The sequence below is a fragment of the Mobula hypostoma genome, chromosome 1, assembly GCF_963921235.1.
Source record: "Mobula hypostoma chromosome 1, sMobHyp1.1, whole genome shotgun sequence".
In the NCBI taxonomy this organism is placed as follows: Eukaryota; Metazoa; Chordata; class Chondrichthyes; order Myliobatiformes; family Myliobatidae; genus Mobula; species Mobula hypostoma.
In genome coordinates this window covers 191,755,545-191,782,228 of record NC_086097.1, presented here as the reverse complement: position 1 = coordinate 191,782,228, position 26,684 = coordinate 191,755,545, and the positions used below count along the sequence as shown (strand labels likewise).

Here is a 26,684-nt window from a genome sequence, read left to right as displayed (position 1 = left end):
GTTCTGGTGGCCCTCCATGGGAGATGACATCCACAACTTTGTCTCAGCCTGCTTGGTCTGTGCTCAAGGCAAGAACTCTAATTGGTCACTTGCTGGTCTGTTACAACCCCTGTCTATCCCCAAGCGACCCTGGTCCCACATTGCCCTGGATTTTGTCACCGGTCTTCCCCCATCAGATGGTAACACCACCATTTTCACAGTAGTTGATCATTTCTCCAAGTCTGTACACTTCATTCCTTTACCTAAACTCCCCTTGGCCAAAGAAACAGCCAAATTACTAGTACTGCATGTTTTTTTTTTAAATTACATGGTTTAACTGTAAATGTTGTCAGACAGGGGCTCTCAATTCACATCCAACTTCTGGAGGGCATTCTGTAATCTTCTGGATGCCTTTGAGTTTGTCTTCAGGATCCACCCACAGACCAATGGCCAGAACAAGCAGGCCAACCAACAGCTAGAGACAGTATTGCAGTGTCTGGTCTCCCAGAATCCCTCTGCGTGGAGTCAGCAGCTACCCTGGGCCAAGTACGCCATAAACTCTCATCCATCCTCATTCACCGGTCTGTCCCCCTTCGAGTGCTGCCTTGGCTACTAACCTTCACTGTTTCCTGCCTAGGAGGAGGTTGGCATTCCATCTGCCGAGGCATTCACCTGCCATTGTCAGCGGACGTAGAGGTGCACTCGCTCTGCCCTTCTCCTTGCCCCCGCTAGGATCAAGCATCAAGCTGACTGCCATCGCTCCAAGGCCCCACGTTACTGCCTCTCAAGGTGGATTCCCACAAGCTCGCGCACCCCCCGGCTTCATCAGCCCCTTTCCCATTGCTAAAGTCATCAACCCTGCTGCTGTCCATCTCAAGCTCCCCTCCATTCTCTGCTGCATTCATCCCACCTACCATGTGTCCCACATCAAGCCTTTCATGAGCCACCCCATGTCCTTTCCCCAAACTACCTCCTCCCCCATAGCTCATCAATGGGTCGGAGGTCTTCACGGTGCATCAACTGCTGGACGTCCATCGCCGTGGCCTCCAGTACCTTGTGGACTGGGAGGGCTATGGTCCTGAGGAGAGGTGCTGGGTCCCTGCCCGTAAGATAGCAGAATCAAAGGTTATGGGGATAAGGCAGGAACTGGATACTGATTGTGGATGATCAGCCATGATCACAGTGAATGGCAGTGCTGGCTCGAAGGGCCAAATGGCCTACCCCTGCACCTATTGTCTATTGTAACATCCTGGACCCCTCTCTCATCAGGGACTTTCATCGCCAGCACCCAGCTTTACCTGCCGTGATGCCAGGAGGCATCCGTAGAGGTAGGGGCGTACTGTCAGTACCTCTAGTTGAACTTTTTCTTTTCGTGTGTTTTCCCCCGGCCATCAGTCTGTGGTTTTGTTATGTCATATGCTCATTTGTTTTCATGCCCCATGTGCTCCTGCTCTACTCCGGCCCCTGTATTACTGAGTAATCTGCCTCTCACCTGTATATCATTATTACCTGTTTTGCTGCCACTTCTGTCTCATTGTGTTCCACCTATCAATTTCCTCTCTGTTTATTGCTCAGTGTATTTTAGTCCTGTGTTCTCACCTGTTTGTTGCCAGATTGTGCCAGTGGGTTTTCCTGATCCTGTCCAGCATTTGTATCTGAACTCTGTCCGTCTGAATATTGACTCTGCCTGTTTCTCGATTCTGGTTTTTGGATCTCTCTGGATGTTTTGATCTCTGCCTGAACTTTGATGCTGACTTGGTTTGCACCTCAGGATTTGATAATTAATATTACTGTGTGCACAGTACTGGATCTGCAGTTAGATCCCTGCTCCAGCGTCCTGATAGAGAGAGGCAGAAGAAAGGAAACTATAGGCCAGTTAGCTTGATCTCAGTGGTTGGGAAGATGTTGGAGTTGATTGTTAAGGATGAGTTCAGGGTACTTGGAGGCATATAATAGGCTAAAAAGTGAATTATTTCCAAAGGGAAATCTTGCCTGTCAAATATGTTGGAATTGGTTGAGAAAAAAAACTTCTTCTTCATAGACAAAGGAGAATCGGTGGATGTTGTTTACTCAGACTTTCAGAAAGCCTTTAATAAGGTGCTGCATATGAGGCTGCTTAGCAAAATAATAGCCTATGGTTTTATGGGGAAGGCATTAACATAGAGCATTAGCTGACTGACATGAAGCAAACAGTAGGAATAAAGGGAGCCTTTTCTGATTGGCTGCCAGTGAATAGTGGTGTTCCACAGGGGTCAGTGTTGGGGCCATTTCTTTTCACGTTATATGTCAATGATTTGGATGATGCAGTTGATGGCTTTATGCCCAAGTATGTGGACAATAGAAGATAGGAAGAGCAGCCAGTAGTAATGAGGAAGCAGGGAGGTGCAGGACTTAAGACAGTTTAGGAGCATGGGCAAAGAAATGGCAGATGGAATACAGTGTTGGTAAGTGTATGGTCAAACACATTGGTAGAAGGTATAAAAGCGTAGACTATTATCTAAATGGGGGGGAGGGAGAATTCAAAATTCTGAGGTGAAAGGGACTTGCGAGTCCTCATGCCAGATTTCCTAAAGGTAACATGCAGGTTGAGTCAGTGGTGAGAAGGCAGGAGATTGGCAAATGGATCAGCCCTGAGCATCCAGTTTGAGAGGACTAGAATATGAGAGCAAGGATATACTGTTGAGGCCTCTGTTGGAGCATTATGAGCCCTTATTTAAGAATGGAAGTGCTGACATTGGAGATGATTTAATGCAAGTTCGTGACAATGATTCCAGAAATGAAAGACTGATCCTATAAGGAGTGTTTGATGACTTCTCATGTACTCACTGGAATTTAGAAGAATGAAGGGAGATCTCATTCAAACTATGAAATGTTGAAAAGACTAGAATCGGTGGATGTGGAAAGGATGTTTCCTACAGTGGGGGAGTCTAGGAGCAGTGATCACAGCCTCAGAATTGGGTGATGTCCATTTAGAACAATATGAAGAAGTCCAGGTCATTGGGTGTATTTAAGGCAGAGGTTGAAAGGTTCTTGATTAGTCAGAGCATGAAAGGTTATGGGGAGAAGGCAGGAGATTGGCAAATGGATCAGCCCTGATCAAAAAGAAAGAAATAAAATTTAAACAGAGAGGAACAAATGGCTATGCAAAATTTTACCTCCAGTAGTTTAAACCCTTTTGGGTAAAATGCTGAACATCTAATTGTGCAGTACATCAAAGTTCCATGTCACTTGTTCCATCACAAGTGCCAGAATGAACTCCTTTCTGGGATTTCACTTAGGCAGAGGCCATTCAATATTCCAAGCAGACTATAGGTTCACGATGGAAACTGACTGTTCAAAGAGAAGGCCTCCACAGATGTGAGAGATGGATTGTTTGGCTGCCTGCAACATGGTGAAGGGTTTATTGAATCAAAGAGACATGTCTGAAGGAATTCTGGACCTTGAGGCCTTGGTAGGTGAAGCCATTCTACATGAAATTCTTCCAAATGGTTGTACATCAGATACACACTGATGTAAGACTATTCCTTGTGGACTGTAAAATCACTTCCTGAGCTGGTATATAGTTAAGTGAATGTGAAATAGGTTGCCCCTAATATGTACGGAAACCCTGCAAGTGAACAAATCCCAATGCTTGCTGATTCCGGATTTTACTATGTCTGCAGTAGCTTTCTAGAAAACCATGATCCGTGGAAGTAAGCTGAGCCTTCATAAAATGTTTCTCCTGTTGTGGCTAACTAAAGCTGAGCCATACAGAAGTTTTGACTGCGAATATAAAAGCCTTTATTCACACAGTAAACCTCCAGGAGATAGTCCAAGAGAATCTCACTCTTAGACAAACACACACCACACTTTCATATTTACCAGTTAAGTTCTCTGCCATGTTCTTTGATATTTTGTGATCCTGTGGCTGTTGACCTGAACGGATCTAAGTGTGGGATGCTATTCTTAAAAAGAAATTCCAACCCTTAAACTGCTGAGGTCAGGCCACTTAATGGGTCATGAATGTGTCCCAGACAAGCACCCAAATGTGCCCAACTAAAACTGAGCCACACAGAATCTGTAACTGGGAAATATAAAAGTCTTCATTTACACAGCAAACTTCCAGGTGAGAGTGTCTAGGAGAACCCCACTTTTGACAGGATGTTTTCTGCTTCAAATCAAAGATAACAATAAACAATTAATTGCTATAATCACTTACTTAACTTTAACATTTTGAACATAGGTAAATTTACAGCAATACATATTTACAATGGTAGGAAATCCCAGCTAGCAGAACCCCTTGTTCCAAAAACCTCTGAATACAAATTTCAGACACCTAAAGTATACCCCTTTTGAAACAGTGGCGAAGGATGGCTCCATGAATATACAACCAACCAGAAGGTTAAGGTCAAAACTGAACTGTGCAATAGGTGGGAACAATTACATTAGTGGGAATTGTTTATTTGATTTGAATTAGTTTTAGTTGCTCTGTTCTTAATTCTAGTCCATATCTTCTAAGAATAAATAGCTGGCATCAAAATACACCTGCCCCTACATCTCCTCCCTCACTACCATTCAGGGTCCAAACAGTCCTTGCAGATGAGGCAACACTTCATCTGTGAGTCTGTTGGGGTCAGGTGCTCCCAGTGCAGCTGCCTGTATATCGGTGAGACCCGATGTAGATTAGGAGACCGCTTTGCCCAGCACCTATGCTCCATCTGCTAGAAAAAGTGGGATCTCCCAGTGGCCACCAATTTTAATTCTACTTCTCAGTCATATCCCGACATGTTAGTCCATGACCTCCTCCACTGCAACGATGTGGCCACACTCAGGTTGGAGGAGCAACACCTTATAGTCCTCCTATAGGCCTCAGGCCTCCAACCTGATGCCGTGAACAGTGCTTTCTCGAACATCCAGTAATTTCTCTCCTTCCTCATTCCCATTCCCCTCTCTCACCTCATCTCCTTACCTGCCCATCACCTCCCTCTGGTGCTCCTCCCCCTTCCATTTCTTCCATGGTCTACTACCCTGTCCTATCACATTCCCCCTTCCCCAACCTTTTACCTCTTTCATCTATCAGCTTCCCAACTCTTTACTTCACCACTCTCTCCTTCCCGGTAACACCAATCACCTAGTACTTCCTCCTCGCCGTCCACCTTCTTGCTCTAACTTCTCAGCTTTTCTCCAGTCCTGATGAAAGGTATCAGCCTGAAACACTGACTGTTTATTCTTCTCCATTGATGCTGCCTGGCCTGCTGAGTTTCTCCAGCATACTATGTGTGTTCCACCATTTGTTAACCTTTCTTGGTATACATGAAGTTGTGTTACTTTTCATAATTTACAACAGATGATTACCCACAAAAATAGCCCAATAATTCCTAAAATTTGAGGATCTTACAACACCTAATTAACCTGTTCACTCGTAAGCAACAGGAGAGTTAGAATTGAAATGGGTGGCCACTGGGAGATCCCGCCTATTCTTGCAGACAGGGCATAGGTGCTCGGCAAAGCAGTTTCCTAATCGAAGCACATAATTTAAATAATATGACTGAACAGTCTCAAAGGAGCACAGCATTTTAAAATTGCTCAGCGAGGAAAATTAAGTAAAGCTGAAAAAGACAAAAAGATTAATTTAGGAATTAGATCTGAAGCTCACTGACCAAGGATAACAGATGTCCTGCAAGCAAGAATGGATAGAATTTTTAAAAAATCTGTTAAAAAATTTCTGGATGTATCTGATAAAAATACCAAGTCTTTCCACATGAAAAGTGCATGGCATAACAATATTCAACTGATATCAACCCCTTTTATTATTACATATATGTATAAATTGCATTTCACTTATGTACTTATTTCCACTCATTAAATATAAAGAAGATAAGCTTTTGTATACCATTCAATTACAAGGAAATATCCCATACAACAAATGATAGTAAAGATCCAAATTTTAATTATATTACTCTAATCCATCAACTTCAGCAGAAGCAGGATTTTTTTTTGGTAGAATATTGATAACATTTATAATATTCAATGAAACTGTGCTACAAGCACATTCATATCAGATACTGAACCTGACCAATTTATCATTTTCACTTACCGGGTTCAAGTATTCTTAGTACATACGCAGACAATATGAACATCTATTTAAATTGGATTACATATAATAAACTTTTAAGAAATACATTTCATTATCATTATTCCTGATCATCCCTCTGATAAGGGATTATTTGAATTTCCTGTGCAATCCTTTCTGCAATTGCCTTGGTACTTGCAGCAATCATTCTGCGTGACATCAGATCAAATGTGCCTCCTAAAATAAAATATATCAAAGAAAATAAATATTAATAGTAAAAGGCAAAACAAACCAGTGCTAGAATTCCAAAATAAAAAGATTTGCTGGAAATACTCAGGAATTCAGATAGTATCTATAGAGAAAGCACAAGTGTTGCCTGGCACATAAAGTAGCTCCAGGATTTCTACCTTTGTTCTACAGACAGTGTGGAAACAAATCAGACAATAAATCTTGTACCATTAGCATGAAACTTAATTTTGTTGAATTTGATAGGCAAGCAACATCCAATTAAACAACACCTTTAAAATCAGGGGCTTTAATTCACTTCAGAGACTAGCAAAATAAAACTGACACTAAACCAAGTAATACTTAGAAGTGAACAGAAATATGTATAATGATGAATGTTTGAAGCAAATTAAAGGAAAAGGCAGTTGGGAAGTTGAGAGCAACAGTAATTCTGTAAGGGAATTGCAGATAGTAGACCCTAAAAGCCAAAATCACAGATGAAAATTGTGGGCAATGAGTTAAAAGGATACATAAAGGACCAGAGCCAGGAATATGGAGACAATATAGATGGTGTACAATTAAAATTAATTTGACAGATAGGAGCATTGAATCCATGTGGATAAGAATTTAAAACTTGTGGTTCCTTGGGTTAGATTAAAAAAAGCACAGATGGATCAGAAAAGGATGCAAAGATGCTAGTGATCTGCCTCAGATGGCAACAGTGCAGGGGAGCGAAGTGGAAATGGTGACAACGGTAATGAGTCTGGTGTCGGAGCTAAAAGTAATTCAGTTTGTTACAGTAAGAAATTGCAGATGGCCAGAGTGTGGATATTGGATGTATACAACAACACAATTAGAAAGGTAACAAAGTAAACTGAGAGACACAATACAAAATGCTGGCACACAAGAAACTATAGGTGCTGAAATCTGGCCAAAAAGCAAACTCAGCAGGTCAAGCGGAATTGGAGGCAATGAGATAGTCAATGTTTTGGGCCAAGATCCTGTACTGAGGAAAAAGTAATGCTGGTAGCAAAGAACACGTGGATTAAGAAGATTAGAGTTGAAAAGATTGTGAATTGGGATTGTAGATGTAACAAGATTACTCTTTTACTAGGAAAACTATGATCTAAAAAATACTATGTTACATTTACAAAACAGAATATTCAAGGCTACCTGATATATCCACCACAACACCACCAGCCTCTGTGACAATGAGTGCAGCTGCTGCCATATCCCAGCAGTGAATACCCATTTCATAGTAGGCGTCCGCACCACCAGATGCCACCATGCACATGTTTATTGCTGCAGATCCTAAAGCTCGAATTCTGAAAAATATTCAAGAAATAATTTAAGCTTAATGTAAACTCTCCTCACAAAATTTTCCCTCCCCCAACTCCTTTAAAGTGCACAGTGAAATTGTTCCCCTGGTAAAAGGTTAATATGTCCCATGCAGTGAAGCATCTTCCCTTAATTATTTTTGATATTATAAGACACAGGCAGAAGCAGGCCATTCCATCATATCTGATTATCCCCTTTAACCTCATTCTTCTGCCTATTCCCCATAACCTTTGACACACTGTCTAATCAAGAAACTATCAACTTCCACTTTAAATAAACTCTGTGATTTGGTCATCACAGCTGTCCACGGCAATGAATTCCACAGATTCACCACCACATTTCTTTCTAGCTAAAGAAATTCTCCTTATCTGTGTTCTAAATGGGCATCCATCTTTTCTGAGGTTGTGCCCTCTGGTCCGAGACTCACCTATCATAGGAAACTTCCTCTGCACATCCACTGAATCTAGGCCTTTCAATATTTGATAGATTTCAATGAGATTCCTCTCATTCTTCTAAACTCCCGTGAGTACAGGCCCAGAGCCATCAAACACTCCTCATACATTAACCCTTCCATTCCCAGAAGCATTCTCGTAAACCACCTCTGGAACCCTCCCATCCCAGCACATCTTTTGTTAGATAAGGGGCCCAAAACTGCTCACAATATTCCAAGTACGGTCCAACCAATGCATTATAAAGCCTCAGCATTACATCCTTGCTCTTATATTCTAGCCTTCTCAAAATGAATGCTAATATTATATTTGCCTTCCTTGCCATTACCTCAACCTGCAAGTTAACCTTTAGAGAATTTTGCACAAGGACTTCCAAGTCCCTTTGCATCTCAATTTTTAAAAAATTTGTTTAGAAAATAGTCTTTGCTTTTATTCCTTCTACAAAAATGAATGAGCGTACACTTCCCAAATATGTATTTCATCTGCCATTTCTTTGCCCATTCTCTCAGAATGTCTAACTCCTTCTAACTCCCTTCTTCCTCAACACTAATGCCTTTTCTATCTCCCATTGTAATTTATATCCCACATCCTGTCTACTGTTTCCAGACCTGTATATAACTTCCTTCAGTGTCATTTTGCCTTGCAGTTTCTCAACTCTATCCACAAGGATTCTACATCTTTCAATCCTATGTCAACTCTTTCTAAGGATTTAATTTTATTTTTTATCAACAGAGCCACCCCATCCCCTCTGCCTATCTGCCTGACTTTTTGATACAATATGTATCCTTGAATGTTAAGCTCCCAACTATATTCTTTCAGTCACAATTCAGTGATGCCACAATGTCATACCTGCCAATGCCTAACTGCACTCCAAGATCATCTCTCTTATTCCATATACTGCATGCATTCAAATGTAACACCTTCAGTCCTGTGTTCACCACCCTTTTCAATTTTGCCATGTTATACTATAACTCATCCCATTGACTGAAATTTTGCCCTATCATCTGCCAGTCCTTCTTCAGCCTCACTGCATCCACTTGAACACCAACTGCCCCATCCTCAGCCCTATCACTCCAGTTCCCATCCCCCTGCCAAATTAGATTACACCCTCCTCAAAAGTTCTAGCACACCTGCACACAAGGATATGGGTTCCCCTTGGATTTAGGTGTAACCCATCTTTTTCATATAGGTCATTCCTTCGCCAGAAGAGATCCCAATATTTGTAAACTTCAACCAGTAATTACCTGCCCTATTGATAAATTCAGTCAGTTTTAAGGTAAAATCTAAAGATATTATTGACCTCACCCAACAGTAATGATCCCAAACGGGATTCCCACATCACCTTACTGCTATACCTATTACTATAAACTCCCAGTTGTCCAAGGTTTGAACATTTGTTTTTGTCCACAGTACACACACTCCATTCACTTCACCCTATGTACCATACCATATTGTAAATGATTTTTCCCTTTTCTCCAACTACTACCTACAGTAGTCTCTCAAAATCCAAATGTGCCCCTGGCATCCTCAGTGCTAATAAAAATTATGATTTTGTGGAATAGTTGGAGAAATCAAGAAATGAAGTGTTTACATCTGTCTGTGTAAATTCCATCTTGAGACAGCAGAGTATGCATATTTGAATGCAAAAGCCTAAAATTATGGACAGATATTTGCCAGAAAACCCATTAATACATGCAGCAATGAATTTTTTATGGGATTCAACAACTGAACTTGAAAGAATTAGTTTACATAATCAACTGAGTGGAGATTTTAAAGCTTCAAGAAAGAATATTTTAGTGTTCAGAATAATATTACTTAAAGGTCTTTTTGTGAAGTTATTTGTTTAATTATTTTTCCATTATCAGTAGCTGTTTTTAAATCCTTCTGAATCTTGGTAACTTCCAGAATTATTGAAAGAGTTTTGACAGGTAGTAAAGCTGAGAACTGTTGAAGGATGGGGCTTGCTTACATGACTCCATTATGTTATGCAAAGTCTTGTTGGCAAACAAGGCCTCAAAAATCAGGACCAGAAAGCTCAGTTCATGCCACAGTTAATCTCAGCAGTTAATTGCGCTTGGATACGTCCTTGCTAATGATATTGCCTTCCACTCTGTTCATTTTCTGGAAATCATATTTAAAGACTATCTGACATTCCTTTCATAATCTGAAAGTTTGATGTCATTTATTCAGTTTTTCTTGACATATCAGTTCTCTCTAGCCCATTGTTTTTAAATCCATGCACAAAATATTGCATTTGATACTGCTGAAGCAATTCAAAGGAGGATCTTTCCTGTCAGTGGCTCAACAAACAAGAGCGAATGATTTGGGACTAGTCTTGAAAACTGGATCCAAAAGTGATAAAGCTTCTCAAATCATCCTGGGAGTTTCAAACAAAGCAATTGCTTGCTAACTATTAAGAAAAGCCTTATCCTATTGAATAGCACATTAGAGGGATTAGCTTTATTGCTTTATTTGTTAAATATACATCAAAGCATAGAGTGAAAGTGTCATTTGCATCAACAACCAACACAGTTCAAGGATGTGCTGGGGGCAGCGCTAGTCGCCATGTTTCCAGCAGCAACATTGCATGCCCACAACTTATTAACCCTTACTAGCCCGCAGGTCTTTGGAATATGGAAGGAAACCTACTCGATCATGGGGAGAATGTACAAACTCCTTATAGACAGTGGTGGGAATTGAACCCATATCACTGCTGCTGTGGTGTGTTATGCTAAGTGCAACACTACTGTACCACACCTTAATGTAAATTAGTTTTATATTTCACTTGTGAAAGATACCTACCCATGGCTTGGAATAGAAATTAATTTCTCCATGTTTGAAAGTACCGTCTTCACAATCTCTGGTGTGCGATTAGATCCAAGCTCAGTTACAATAAGAGCTTTGCTTATATCTATAAAATTTAAAGTAATTATTCAACTACACAGAAAGACATGATAGGATATATAAATGGCAGTTATGCAACAATAATGGAAAATAATAAGAAAATACTACCAGATTACTTTTCATTTTCTTCAAATTATTTGTGGATTATTAGATTTTTACAGGTGTTAACAATTTGGAATTAGAAGCTTATGACCACATATCCAAGTACAGCAAGACTCAAAATACTGTCCAAATCTTATCCAAATTGCAACACCTACCCTTTTACAAACATGGAAACATAGAAAATCTACAGCACATTACAGGCCCTTTGGCCCACAATGTTGTGCCAACCATGTAAGCTACTCTAGAAGCTGCCTCGAATTTCCCTACCACATAGCTCCATGTACCCTATTCTAAGAGTCTCTTAAAAGACCCTTCGCTCTTTCCCACCATTCAAGCGCCCAGGTATTTCTTCAAGGTGAAGCAGCAACTTACATATACTTTTTCCAATTTCACCTGCTCACTAGTTATCTCCTGTACATTGGGAAACCAAATGTAGAATTGATTAACACTTCATAGTACACACCTGTTTAATTTGTAAGAGTAACCACAGACCTCGAGTTGCCTGACACTTTAATTCCCCATTTCATTTGTATTTTTAATTTTTAGCTCCCCTGAGACTCCAATGAGACTCAATACAAGCTCAAGGAGTAGTGCCACATGTGGCACAACACTGAATTCAAATATATATAACTATAAACATTTTCTGTTCTTGCAATTCTATGATGCTGCCAATTAATTGCATCTAAAATTTCTGTTTTTATCTCATTGTGTTTACAAAATTTGTCCATTATGAATGAAAAATCAGTAAGGATCAAACATAAATGTTATAATCACACCTCTTGCGGTAAAAAGGTAAATATATAACCTAATGTTGCACTAAGCTAGGTTCCTGCCTTATGTTATGTTATCAGATTTCAGCAAGAGTACTACAATTTGACAGTAAACCCATATGGAAACTTTAACCAGAATTCTCCACCTGCTGACCATGCACAAAAACACAGTGGTTCAGCTGAATGAATTGGGCTACCACGATTTGTGCTATCAAAGAGTTTGCCAAAACTTGAAATGTGCACAAGTTACTAAAGAATTGCCTATATTCACGGTGTTACATTTCAGCATCAAAAAACTAAAAAAACAAAAAAGAAACGGGGGGAGTAATATGTACCTAGAAATGATACTAATAACATATAAAACTTAATGCACAAATAGAACATTAAGACATTGTCAGTGGTTTAATCTAACAAGCAAAATATTAAATAAACTTCCTGATTAACTCAAACACGAGGAAATCTGCAGATGCTGGAATTTCAAGCAACACACATTCAGGACAAAGGGTCTCGGCCCGAAACGTCAACTGTACCTCTTCCTAGAGATGCTGCCTGGCCCACTGCGTTCACCAGCAACTTCTATGTGTGTTTTCTGATTAACTCGTCATTTTGCAAAGTAGTGTTTGCAAAATCACAATCACTAGAGTTTAGCAATACTATTGAACATTTAATCACTTTGCAACCAGGAACCCAACTATGTATTTAGTACTATCAAAAAAGTCAGTTATCTTAAAAAAAAAGGAACATCTTTACACATTAGACTTCTTTAATCCAGTGAAAAGAAATGCACACTGACCTCATTCTACAGAAATACATCTCCTTCAACTTCCTGGCAAAGCTAATTTACTCATGATCATTGCACATCAGATCCAAGTGTTTGAATTTCAGTGTGGAGATTTAAGATTTTCAAATGGAAATATTCCTTTCCACTGCAAAAGCGACATGATAAGACCGTGCTAAGCATCCTGTTTATTCAACGTGTCTTAGGAGAAAATCAATCTAGGGTGCCATTTCTAAATAATTCAATTCAAATGAGCAGTTTTAAAGCAATACATAAATTGTGATTTTTAAAAAAATTAACTATGATGACCACTATAATCAACTGAATAGTAAATTTGGGCATTTTTTCAGATATGCTATGTGTAACCAATATAAACATCCCATTTTCTCTTCACTAACTCTTCATCACCAGTCATCTATTACTTCTATAATGTTTTATTTTGAAATCCTGCAAAGCAAGGGAGCCTTAAAGTCTTGCTTTATAGTTGTTGCCAAAGCCCCAAGATTGCCATTCTCGCTATCTTAGAGCAAGTGAAAAACATTAACATACTTTCCTGTTTAGAAACACACAACTGGTGCCCATTGCAAAATGCTCCTTGCCCTCTTCGAGCTGTGTACATCTTGTCCTCCACACAGCTATATATAACACCAATTTCACTCTGTGTGATATACAGAAAACAAGATGATCAGTACACTATAAAATATATCAGCTTCATAGCTTGTATTAAATTGAAGAAACAAAATTACAGATTGACATGCAGTCATAGAGCCACTTTAGCAAAATTAAATGCTGCAAGATGCTTCACAAGAATCTAATCATACAAAATACATTGTTTATTATGAAGGACTGTAACAAATTAATAGTCAAAGAGATAGAATTTAGACAGCATCTTGAAAGGAAGAAACATGCAGGATGTGTGAGTTCAGAAAGACAATTTCAGCTTAGTGGCAAAAGGGGTAGATGCATAGTTAACAGCAGTAATAAAGGAAGTAGCAAGCGTGTTTATCATTGGAATGAATGCAGACTATACTTACAGTAGAACAGTGCAAGATTGAGGATAGGTATTTAAATTTCTGTAATTGCTAGGCTGTGAGACGACATAGGTTAGGGGGAGCGGCCAAATTTCAAGACTAGAACTGAATGTATTCCACAATCTAATTTCACCTACTCAAGCTGAATGCAAACTTCACAACACTCCCATTGTTCACAAATATTTCTCAATGTTAAATAATGCAATACTACAAAGTAAATATTTCTGTTCATCAAATTTGCATTACCTGTTTATTCACATAAAATCCAATAGAAACTGCTACAAAAGGAAATCTGTAAAACAGAAGTCTGAAATGAGCAACCAATTGCCATTTCTCCAAATTTCAGTCTTTTCAGTGATTCCAAAACAATTTGTGTTATGTTTAGCAACACAAACCAGTCCTAGACTGCTCATACGATATACACTTCTCCACAAACATAAAACCTATCGCAGCTAAATTATCATACCTGTGGACAAAATTAGTGGTCCCATCAACGGGATCAATTATCCACGTGGGATTGTCTGTAAGTATACTTGCTGCTCCATCTGCAACTGACTCTTCACCAATAAAGCTGAAATAAAATATACAGTCTGATGTTAAAAGTTAATCCCTTTGTAGTTTCATTGGATTCTGCTGATTTCCAATATTTCACTATTTGATAGCACATTACAATGAATCCCAGGCTGGAAAACCAGGAAGTCCTAATCCAAATTCTGATTTATTCTTATAAAGGTGTCCCCCGCTTTTCGAACGTTTGCTTTACTAAACCTCACTGTTACGAAAGACCTACATTAGTACCCTGTTTTAGCTTTCAGGTGTTTTCACTGTTACGAAAAAAAGCAGCGCGCGAAAAAATCAGCCAGTGATAAAAGGCAGCGTGCGCCCCGAGCAGCTGCTCTCCCCGGATTCTCACCGGCATTGCTTAAACACGTGCCTGTGAGCAGCCATTTGCAAGATGAGTTCTATGGTATCCGAAAAGCCTAAAAGAGCTCGTAAGGGTGTTACACTTGGCGTAAAACTAGACATAATTAAGCGTTTCGATCGTGGTGAACGAACTAAGGACAAAGTGAGTTTGGCTTGTGGAAGCTGATGAACATGATGTTGGAGAGGTTTTGGCATCCAGTGACCAAGATCTGATAGATAAACAGCCGATGCAATTGGAAGAAAAAAGGATAACAATCGAAACTGAATGAGTAATGATAAAGTACAACTTTAATTTTGAAAGGGTACATCGGTTTCGGGGATATTTGCAGGATGGTTTGAGTCCTTACAAAGAACTGTGTGATAGAAAAATGCGCGAGGCTCAGCAGTCAAGCAAGCCTTCCACATCAGCCACAGCAGACAACGAACCTCGACCTTCGACATCCAGGTGAGCAGTCACCGGAAAAGATGAGCTGCCTGCTCTAATGGAAATAGACGACGAGATGACACCCCAGTGTCCCACCACCCCAACCCCCAGGCCACGGACAGATACCGATTCGCAGAGAATGCAGCGGTAGCCGGGAGGCACACAGCACATCTTTAAGAAAAAAGTCGAAATAAACATGCTAATTAATTACGTGCCGGGCAGCACCTAATTAATTAGCATCACACATCAAAGTTGCTGGTGAACGCAGCAGGACAGGCAGCATCTCTAGGAAGAGGTACAGTCGACGTTTCAGGCCGAGACCCTTCGTCAGGACTAACTGAAGGAAGAGTTAGTAAGAGATTTGAAAGTGGGAGGGGGAGGGGGAGATCCAAAATGATAGGAGAAGACAGGAGGGGGAGGGATGGAGCCAAGAGCTGGACAGGTGATTGGCAAAGGGGATATGAGAGGATCATGGGACAAGAGGCTGGGGTGATATACTGAGTCCGATGCTCCTGATGTGGCCTTCTATATATTGGCGAGACCCGACGCAGACTGGGAAACCGCTTTGCTGAACACCTACGCTCTATCCGCCAGAGAAAGCAGCATCTCCCAGTGGCCACACATTTTAATTCCACATCCCATTCCCATTCTGACATGTTTATCCACGGCCTCCTCTACTGTAAAGATGAAGCCACACTCAGGTTGGAGGAACAACACCTTATATTCCGTCTGGGTAGCCTCCAACCTGATGGCATGAACATTGACTTCGCTAACTTCCGCTAATGCCCCACCTCCCCCTCGTACCCCATCCGTTATTTATTTTTATGCACACATTCTTTCTCTCACTCTCCTTTTTCTCCCTCTGTCCCTCTGACTATATCCCTTGCCCATCCTCTGGGTTCCACCCCCCTTGTCTTTCTCCCCGTGCCTCGTGTCCCATGATCCTCTCATATCCCCTTTGCCAATCACCTGTCCAGCTCTTGGCTCCATCCCTCTCCCTCCTGTCTTCTCCTATCATTTTGGATCTCCCCCTCCCCCTCTCAAATCTCTTACTAACTCTTCCTTCAGTTAGTCCTGACGAAGGGTCTCGGCCTGAAACATCGACTGTACCTCTTCCTAGAGATGCTGCCTGGCCTGCTGCGTTCACCAGCAACTTTGATGCGTGTTGCTTGAATTTCCAGCATCTGCAGAATTCCTGTTGTTTGTGTTATTAATTAGCATGTTTATTTCAGCTTTTTTTCTTAAAGATGTGCTGGATGCCTCCCAGCTACCGCTGTACCCCTGCATGCTTCGCGGCAATGTATCGCTTGGCGGCCTGGAGGATGGGGGCCACTGCACCACCCAACCTGCGATGACTCAGTCTAACACACCACCATCAGTGGCTCAGCGCTGTCATCCCGATTCCGGTAAGTGAAACTACACTGTACATACATTATTTCTACTTTATATAGGCTGTGTATTTTTACGTGTTATTTGGTATGATTTGGCAGCTTCATAGCTTAAAGGTTACTGGAGAACGCTTGCGCCGTGTTTTTGCCAACAGCGCTTGCGAGAGATTTTCTGCCGACAGCGCTTGCGCCGTGTTTTTGCCAACAGCGCTTGCGAGAGATTTTCTGCCGACAGCGCTTGCGTGAGATTTTCGCTACGGAGAACAGTTCAGTAATGATTGTGGAAAAGTATTTCTACTTTATATAGGCTGTGTATTTATCATATCATTCCTGCTTTTACTCAATGTTAGTGTTATTTTAGGTTTTATGTGTTATTTGGCATGATTTGGTAGGTTATTTTTGGGTCTGCGAACACTAACAAAATTTTCCCATATAAATAAATGGTAATTGCTTCTTCGCTTTACGACATTTTGGCTTACGAACCGTTTCATAGGAACGCTCTATCTTCGGATGGCAGGGGAAACCTGTACTGTAAATTTCTGGTTATCTGGCACTTCATAAATACTGCACTCCAGGAAACCAGCATTTTAGAGGTCCTTAGTGAAGCCACATTGAATTCAAGATTCAAGTTTATTTCTTATTAAAGAATATATAAATTATACAACTTTGAGATTTGTTTGCTCACAGGTAGCCACAAAGCATGAATCCTGAAAGAACCCAATTGAAGCAAAAAAATAAATTAACCAACCTATTCTTTTTACTGACATTGTCAGTTTTAGAAGAGGCCAAATAACCACCTTTTTACAATAAAACCCCAACCCTTTTACATAAAAGAGTGATTATTTGGCATCTACTTAATCTGACAATAAAAGAATAGACAATTTTTATTAGATAAATATTTTGATAAAGTTGAAGAAAGTTCAACAACTATCTCTTCCTGACAATAGATTTATAGGAAAACAATTTTATAGGAAATAAACCTTTCCTTCATACTGCGTAAATATAGGGAGGTGGGACCCAATTTGCCCATCAGGCACATACACTTCAAAGTTTAGAAAAAAGACTTTTTTTTTAGCCATTCCCACTTCTGGTCCCACAGCCTTCAAGTACTGAGTAAATATGATGAGTTTCTTTTCCCATCACACTTTCAGGCACTGAAACACAGATTCCCAACACTATGGATGGAGAAACAAATCCGTAACTCTTCTCTTACTCTTCTACCACTTTCCTTAATTTATGAATATAACAGCAAAATCTCTTCCAGGTCACATAGAGTAAACCAAATATAGGTCAATGTTTTAAGGGATTTGTAAACTATCAAATCAAAGCGCATTTGGAAACTTCTTGACAAATACATTTTTGTGTCATTAATCTTGTACTTAAGGGCACAATGTTTTCACATTATTTCAAAAATCCTTTACCTGTGAGAAGGAAATTTTTCCTTTAAAGTACCCAGAATCATTTTCTCTACATATTGATCAGTCTCAGTCACTAAGTCTGCGGGAGAACTTTTAATCTGAACAGTTTTTTCATTTTTCAAAGCTTCGCAAATAACCTACAAGAGAAAAGAGCAATTTAACAATCAGAACTGAAAACAATGGAATATTTCTTTAAACATTTAACTTCCCCCATGACCTAACTCAATGTTGACTGATTAGAAACAGATTCTGTTCTTGATTGTTCCAGGACACTGTCTCCAGCACTGTAATGATCTCCGCTTATCAATAGGACTACCTTCACTTTTCGTGTTCTGATGCCGCTTATCTTGCAAATAACCATTTCCTACTTTTTATAATCTATTTACAACTTTTCTCCGCTGCTTTGCTGTGCCAAGTCCCCAGACAAATCAGTTTAAGACTCCCCCAGAAAGCACAAGTGAATCTTGCTGGGAGTTTTGTCCAGCTCTTTTAAGAATTGCAGTGCTATCTGTCTGGCCCGCACAAGTTTCATCTTCCTCAGAAACAGTCGAAATGTACTAGGAATCAAAAACCCTCCCTCCCTCTGTACCACCTCATAAGTGCAAATTTAGCTGTGCTACCTTATTATTGCTATTGTCACTAGTGCTGATACATTAAGTAATTCACAGAACACTACCTGTTTTTGAACCTCTTTCCTAATTCCTTGAAGATATGCTCATAGAATTTATCTTTTTCTGATTATGCCATTAGCCCCAAAATGGACTAAAATTTCTGGTTGTTCACTCTTTAACTCTATAACTTTCTGGAGCTGACAAAATGAAAACAACATCCTGAAATCACACCTGCTACATCAGAAACACTGGATCTAGTCTGGAAAGAATACTGATCAGTGAATATAATTCTCTTAGGATCCTCACTTACCCTTTTAATCTCTCTGGCAGTCACACATTCCCTGTTGGCCTGCACTCCAATTGCAGGATGCTTGTCACCTGAAACTTGTCATTCATGAAACACTCAGGCTCATGGACGGAACATAGTCACACTCATTATTAGAACATAGAAAACCTACAGCACAATACAGGCACTTCAGCCCATAAAGTTGTGCCAAACATGTCCCTACCTTAGAAATTACTAGACTTACCTATAGCCCTCTACTTTTCTAAGCTCCATGTACCTATCTAAAGGTCTCTTAAAAGACCCTATAGTACCTGCCTCCACCACCGTTGCCGGCAGCCCATTCCACGCACTCACCACTCTCTGAGTAAATCACTTACCCCTGACATCTCCTCTGTACCTACTCCCCAGCACCTTAAACCTGTGCCCTCTTGTGGCAACCATTTCAGCCCTGGGAAAACCCGCTGACTATCCACACAATCAATGCATCTCATCAACTTATACACCTCTATCAAGTCACCTCTCATCCTCTGTCGCTCCAAGGAGAAAAGGACGAGTTCACTCAACCTATTCCCATGAGGCATGCTCCCCAATCCAGGCAACCTCCTTGTAAATCTCCTCTGCACCTTTTCTATAGTTTCCACAATCTGCCTGTAGTTAGGCGACCAGAACTGAGCACAGTACTCCAAGTGGGCTCTGACCAGGGTCCTATATAGCTGCAACATTAGCTCTTGGCTTCTAAATTCAGTTCCATGATTGATGAAAGCCAATACACGGTACGCCTTCTTAACCACACAGTCAACCTGCGCAGCTGCTTTGAGCGTCCTATGGACTCGGACCCCAAGATCCCTCTGATCCTCCCCACTGCCAAGAGTTTTACCATTAATACTATATTCTGCCATCATATTTGACCTACCAAAATGAACCACCTCACACTTATCTGGGCTGAACTCCATCTGCCACTTCTCAGCCCAGTTTTGCATCCTATCAATGTTCCGCTGTAACCTCTGACAGTCCTCCACACTATCCACAACACCTCCAACCTTTGTGTCATCAGCAAACTTACTAACCCATCCCTCCACTTCCTCATCCAGGTCATTTATAAAAATCACGAAGAATAAGGGTCCCAGAACAGATCCCTGAGGCACACGACTGGTCACCGAACTCCATGCAGAATATGACCCGTCTACAACCACTCTTTGCCTTCTCTGGGCAAGCCAGTTCTGGATCCATAAAGCAATGTCCTCTTGGATCCCATGCCTCCTTACTTTCTCAATAAGCCTTTCATGGGGTACCTTATAAAATGCCTTGCTGAAATCCATATACACTACATCTACTGCTCTTCCTTCATCAATGTGTTTAGTCACATCCGCAAAAAATTCAATCAGGCACGTCCTGCCCTTGACAAAGCCATGCTGACCATTCCTAAACATATTATACCTCTCCAAATGTTCATAAATCCTGCCTCTCAGGATCTTCTCCATCAACTTACCAACCACTGAGGTAAGACTCACTGGTCTATAATTTCCTGGGCTATCTCTACTCCCTTTCTTGAATAAAAGAACAACATTCACAATCCTCCAATCCTCCGGAACCTCTCCCGTCCCCTTTGATGATGCAAAAATCATCGCCAGAGGCTCAGCAATCTTCTCACTCGCCTCACAGAGTAGCCTGGGGTACATCTCATCCGGTCCCGGCGACTTATCCAACGTGATGTTTTCCAAAAGCTCTAGCACATCCTCTTTCTTAATATCTACATGCTCAAGCTTTTCAGTCTGCTGCAAGTCATCACCACAATCATCAAGATCCTTTTCCATAGTGAATTCTGAAGTATTCATTAAGTACCTCTGCTATTTCCTCCGGTTCCATACATACTTTCCCACTGTCACACTTGATAGGTCCTATTCTTTCACATCTTATCCTCTTTGTCTTCACATACTTGTAGAATGCCTTGGGGTTTTCCTTAATCCTGACCGCCAAGGCCTTCTCAAGGTCCCTTCTGGCTCTCCTAATTTCCACCATTTCAACCATTGCAATCCTTCTTGTAAAGATGTCCCTGAGTGCAGTCAGGTTAGGCTTATGAGATTTTGAGCCAGTAACAGTAAGAAGCAATGATCTACTCCCTTATCAGGATGGTGTGTGTCTTGAAAGGGAACATGCAGTTGATGGTAATTCCATGCATGAAAATCCTTTGTCTTTCTTGTTGCAGAAGATCACAGACTTTGAAGGTATTGTCAGAATAGCCTGAGCAAGTAACTGCCTGCAATACTCCCTGTGGATGCCACAATATAAACACCACGTGCCAGCAGTGAATAAAGATGGTGGTGGGAGGTGAACTAATCACGCAGGCTACATGGTTGCAGGTAACACTGAGCTGGTGTTGACCGATTTTGGGGCTGGACTCACCTAGTCAAGTGGAAAGTATCCTATCCCATTCCTGATATGTGTTTACAGGTGCTAAAAAGGCTTTGGCATGTCAGGAGTTAATTCAACTGTTGTTGGATACCCAGATACTGACCTCCTCTTCCAGTCACAGTGTTTACATGGCTTGTTCAAATGAGCTTGTGGTTAATGAATACACCTCAGGCTGCTGAAGGGGAAAGCACAGCTACTGAATGTCATGAGTAGAAGGCTGGACTCTCTACTGAAAATAGTCTTACCTGGCATTTCTGCAACACAAATGTTACTTTCTACTTTATCACTTCGTACCGAATGCTGTCTAGGTCTTACTGCATGCAAGCATTGGCCAATTCATTTGTTCAGAAATTGTGAACGCAATTGAACACTGTGCAATCATCAGCAAGCTTCCAGCTTATGACTTTACAGTGCAAGGATGATCATTGCTGAGGCAGTGGAAGATGGCCAGGTCTAGGATGCTCATTTGAGCAAATCCTACAGTGATATGCAGGAATGATGGACCTCTGACAATGACAATCATCTTCCTTTTGGTGAGTTAAGAGTCCAGCCATTGGGGTGTTTTTCCCTTGATTCCAACTGACCAGTTTTACCAGGGCTCCTTGATGCATACTACCCCAAATGCTACCTGGTTAATAATGGGCTGTTATCCTCATTTCGTAATTGGAATTCTAATCTTTGATCAACATTTCGACCAAGGCTATGAGGAAGAAATAAATTTGTAGCATATGAAGTAACCTGACACAGAAACTTTTCCATTATCAATGAAACTGTACAACATGATTAATTTACAGGAAGCTCAAATATAACAATTTTGGGATTGTAAAACTATGTCTGATAGTGATATGCCCATTGAACAATTGGGAAAAAAAATGTGCCACTGGGTCGCTGTGGACAATGGAATTAATCCTGCCAAAACAGAATGAATTAAAGGCACCAAACAATATGAGAGCAACAGTGGAGTTGGTGAAAGGTTAAAAAAAATAAAGTCATGGCATTTTCTGCAGCAAACATATATAAACATATAATCAATAATTTTTGTTGCACACATGGTTATTTATTTCTGGTTTTAAAAAATCATTATTCAAAAACAATACACTTTTTCTCACAGTATTCTCTAAGGACTTGTACTCAATTAGAAATATAAAATAAGAAAAAGCTTGAGTTTAAAATTAATTTTTCTACCAAATTTTTCATCTGAACAATTAGTGTTTTAAAATGCAAAATATACAATGGGCATGGTCAAATGAATATAAAAATGTTAACAAAATTCAATTTCCATTATTTACTCACCGCACCAGCTTTCCGGGCAACAGCAACTGCCACGTCCATACACTCTTGCCATGGATCAGAGGCTCCACAGTTATTTGCCATCTTTCTACCGTAAATTCCTATGTAGAAATGGAATTTTAAATTTCACAGACATTTGAAAGAATTTCTTTGCCTCATACATTCATGCAGCTCCAGAATATTAGATCTTCACAAAGTGATGAAAACCATTGAAACAGAACTACTTCTGGCTTGAACGTGGAAGCATTGTTGCAAAATGTGACTGTCAAATATTTTAGTTCAGCAACTCTATGATGGGTAAAATAAAATAATTGCCTATATTAAAAGCTTTGCCCATATAGTGTTACTCAACACCTATTCTTTCATAATGTTTGTAAATGGAGAAAGCACACAATTTTATTCTCCTTTAGTGCTTCTTATGCTCATATTACACATTATTAAACGTTCTATGTAATTCTAATAGATATGCTCTCAGACAGACTTTGTGCGTGTTCACCAATCCCTGACTTACTATTGAATATAAAACTGCAGGACAAAATCCACTGGCTCAGTATTCTGCACTTTGAGGTGGGGCAATCTTTAGGTGGCATGGAATCAAATTATTAACACATTATATTTGTATTACTACTTGATCTTGCATTTAAATGTTTCATTGGAGCTTGTTGGAATGAGAGGTGAAGTCATAAGGACAAAGGATTCTGAGGTACTGACATGGTAAAATGTCATGGGGCTGATACATCCAGCTGGATTGGGAAGAATCTCAGGATAAGGGATTCTGCAGTTTAAGAATGAGAAAGTAATGAGTTATGACTTTACGTAATTCTCTACCACAGAAAGCTGTGGATCCTCAGTTTCTGAGTGTGTTCAGGAGGAGAATAGAAGATAGTTAGGTCCTAATAGAATCAAAGGTTTGGTTAAAAATGTTTAGAAACACAGAGTGCATCTCAGAATCAGCCACGATTTACTGAATGTTTATACTGCTTCCAAGTTTTGTATCATGTATACACAGGCAAGTTAAAGGTCACTTAAATACTAAACCAAAACACAAAAAGTGAAGAAACAATACCATGCATCACTTTGTACTTATTGTTCCTTTGATTCAGTGAATTTGACTCATTCCATATCGACACATAATGGAATTAGTGTGAACTGCAGTATACAGGTTTGTTTTCATGTACCTCAACATAAGGAAAGATTATGGTATAACCAAGAACTACTTCGGTTATGGACACACAAGAGATTGCAGTGCTGGGATCTGGAGCAAGATTTGTTGAAAGAACTCGCCAGCCTTTCAATGCCGCATCCCTTTCTGCATTGATGACTCTCTCTGTGAGTCTTTGGTTTGCTAATTCCCTCCTCACCCATCCTGCCTCATCCCCAAACACTTTCCCGTGCAACTGGAGATGTACCACCTTTCTGTACACCTCCTCCTTCATCATATCCAGGGACCTAACAGCTGTTCCAGGTAAGAAGAGAGTCACATGCAACTTCTTCAACCTCACCTGCTGCATTCAGTGCTATCGATGAGACTTCCTCTATACTAGTGAGATCAAACTTCTCCCAAAAAAAAACATGTTCCGTCCTCAAAAGCCATCTTAAGCTCCCAGTTGCAAGTTATTTTACTCCCCCTCCCCATTCCCACACTAAACTATCTCTCCTTGGCCTCCTTCAATGCTAGGATGAGCCAATGCAAACTAGAGGAACTGCACCTCATATTCCACCTCGATAGTCTACAATCCAGTGACAAAGACATTAAACTCTCCAACTCAGGTAACCTACAGATCCTCTTTTTATCTAATAATCCTCCCAAGCCCCTTCCCTTCTTTTCAAACCCACAGTCTCCTTTCCCCACCCACACACTCAACCCACTGGATCCCATTTTTTCCATCATCCCTGTTATCTGGTTTCACTTACCATCTTGCTTTCACAGCAACTTCCATAATCACTCTGTCCATCAGCTCCTCCTCACCTGGATCCATCTACCGCTTGCCAGCTGCTACTTCACCTCTTTGAACTAGCTCTCTCCCTTGTATACTCTCGTCTTGATGCAGGGTCTCAACCCAAAATGACAACTATATCCCTTTTCCTTTCTGACCTGCTGAGTTCCTCTGAGTCTGTTGTTTACTACTTTGGCTTTGTTACCCATATAGAACACATGCAGCCTTGCAGACGAAAATTATTTGATGGGTAGGTGAATGATCTTTGATTTTTATTTATTTATTGAGGTGCAAAATACACCCTTCTAGCCCTTCAAGCCACGCCACCCAGCAATTCCCTAGCCTAATCATGGGAAAATTTACAATGACTAAATAACCTACTAACGGGCACAGAGGAAACGGAGCAGCTGGAGGAAACCCACACGGTCACAGGAGGACGTACAAATTCTTTACAGACCGTGGTGGGAATTGAACCTGAGTCCCTCGTACTGTAAAGTGTTGTGCTAACCTTGCGGATGCATTAACCCCAAGTCAACAATCTTTGAAAAATCACAAGCCATAAAAATATATTACCTATAATATGTTAATTCACCAAACAGTGGCTTCCAGGCTGGCTGCTCCTTTGCTTCTATGCCATAAAAAAGCAAAAAAAAAACACAAAGATTGGATGGATCAATGGATTTGGACGCCAGAAAGACTTGATGAACCCAAACACGGGTAGGGAATTTAAGATTTTAAATATCTGATTATAACTCTTCGAAAGTTTGGGACGCGTTTCTACACATGCACCTAAACAAATTCACAAGTCACCTTGCTTTACTCAGCATCCCTCCACAATTGGTTGTGTGACTAAGTAACAGAATTCCGCCTCCAGCAACTGAAGTCGATAACTGCAACCCCCTCTACGATTATCCCTAACAGTCCAGAGAGCAAAAGCGCAGAGAAGAGGCGATGTTCCACATCCTTTTAATCTGAAGTAAATTATCCTCATGCCTCTTCCCCATGCAATGACACTTTGATCATTTTATCTAGTTAATTTTATCAAACACACAAACTGACTGCTGGTGACTGTGTTCTCCTACACTACAACAGTAAGGACACCGCTAAGCGTGAATATACAAATTCTTTCTTACAGCGCTAGTTAATCTTCTCTAAGATTACTCTTTTGGCCCCAAAGCGGGTGAAGGTCAACCACCCGCCGGAGGTGAGATGGTAGGTAGCACTAGTCAGGCTCAGGTTCTTCACCGACCCTGATCCCCTCCATTCTCTTCCTAAAAGATGAAGCGGAACTCTTTCCAGTTCAACGGATGCCAGTAACATTCGGGATCTGAGGAAAGGGGGCACCGGCCCTCGGGCTAATTCTACTGTCAGACCCGACGATTCCAAGCAGCAGACGCACTTACGACTCACCTCAACAACGCCACCGGTCCCTACCCTGCTCTTCCCCGGATTACCAACCCCTTCCGGCGACATTCACTGCCCATGCGCGCTTCCAGGGACCGTCTCCAAATCGGCAGCCAGTGCCGGAGCGAAATGGAAAACGGAATTTCGCCGCAGCCTGACCTCACACATCGAGAACCGTTCCTCTTTGCATACCACACGAATGATTTACACGGTGCTTCTCGCTCTCAAACAGGACCTCGTCCCGAAATGTCGACTGTTTATTCCCCTCTATAAATGCTGCCGGACCCGGTGAATTCATTTTGTTTGTTGTTCTGGCTCTAAGAGAGTCCCTACTATTGCCTGCCACGCTGTTAAGATCAGAGTGCCTTGAAAGGAGCATTGTACCCCGAACTCCATATCCAAAGAGTTCTAGGATAGAGAAAACAGGACGAAATGTTCTCAAAGTGCCCATGAAAATTATGACATTATCATCAACTCAATTCCTGGCCCGTGATATGTCAAAATATTGAAGGTGCATCAGAGAAAGCATTGGGTTTCTGTGATGGAAGCAAGCCGTTGGCAAACAAAACCTTCTTTAAGCTGAATCCAAAATAACTAAGTGAAAGCAAAACAAACCTAATTCCAATGGAATGCATAACAAAATAAATTTTTAAAAGCACCAGATCTACCTTCCCGTGGGCTGATGATAGAATTTGAAAAGTACAGCACAGCACAGGAACAAACAGGTCTTTCGGTCCACAATGTTATGCTAAACGAATTAAATCGTATTTTTGAACACTTATTTTAAAGTTTACTTCATTTGCCAAACCTCTACTGCTGTCATATAAAATTTTGTCCTATGTACAAGTTTAAGGGAATGAAATTGAACAAAATGTGTAGAGATACCAACAATAATAAATAACATTTTGCTACTCGTATCCTATCCTTCCCATTTTCAAAAAAGAGCTTTCATCATCAGGCTT

General features: G+C 40.7%; 1 protein-coding gene across 5 annotated transcripts; it reads right to left on the bottom strand.

Annotated features, from left to right (window-relative positions):
• Nucleotides 1-5,885: 5,885 nt before the first annotated feature.
• On the bottom strand, nt 5,886-25,793 carry impa1 (inositol monophosphatase 1). Of its 5 annotated transcripts, none has more exons than XM_063062003.1 (10): nt 25,729-25,793; nt 24,892-24,946; nt 22,385-22,482; nt 17,786-17,919; nt 14,095-14,199; nt 13,875-13,920; nt 13,147-13,255; nt 10,846-10,954; nt 7,430-7,581; nt 5,886-6,268 (listed from the first exon to the last, which is right to left on the bottom strand). In XM_063062003.1, exons 3-10 carry the CDS (start codon nt 22,463-22,465, stop codon nt 6,153-6,155), a joined length of 852 nt encoding a protein of 283 aa, XP_062918073.1. In that variant the 5' UTR covers nt 22,466-22,482; nt 24,892-24,946; nt 25,729-25,793; the 3' UTR covers nt 5,886-6,152. The 5 variants fall into 5 exon arrangements, with proteins under 5 accessions (XP_062918073.1, XP_062918098.1, XP_062918080.1 ...); XM_063062028.1 differs by having other exon boundaries at nt 24,892-24,943; nt 25,729-25,749; XM_063062010.1 differs by lacking the exon at nt 25,729-25,793 and adding an exon at nt 25,452-25,706.
• Nucleotides 25,794-26,684: the final 891 nt, after the last annotated feature.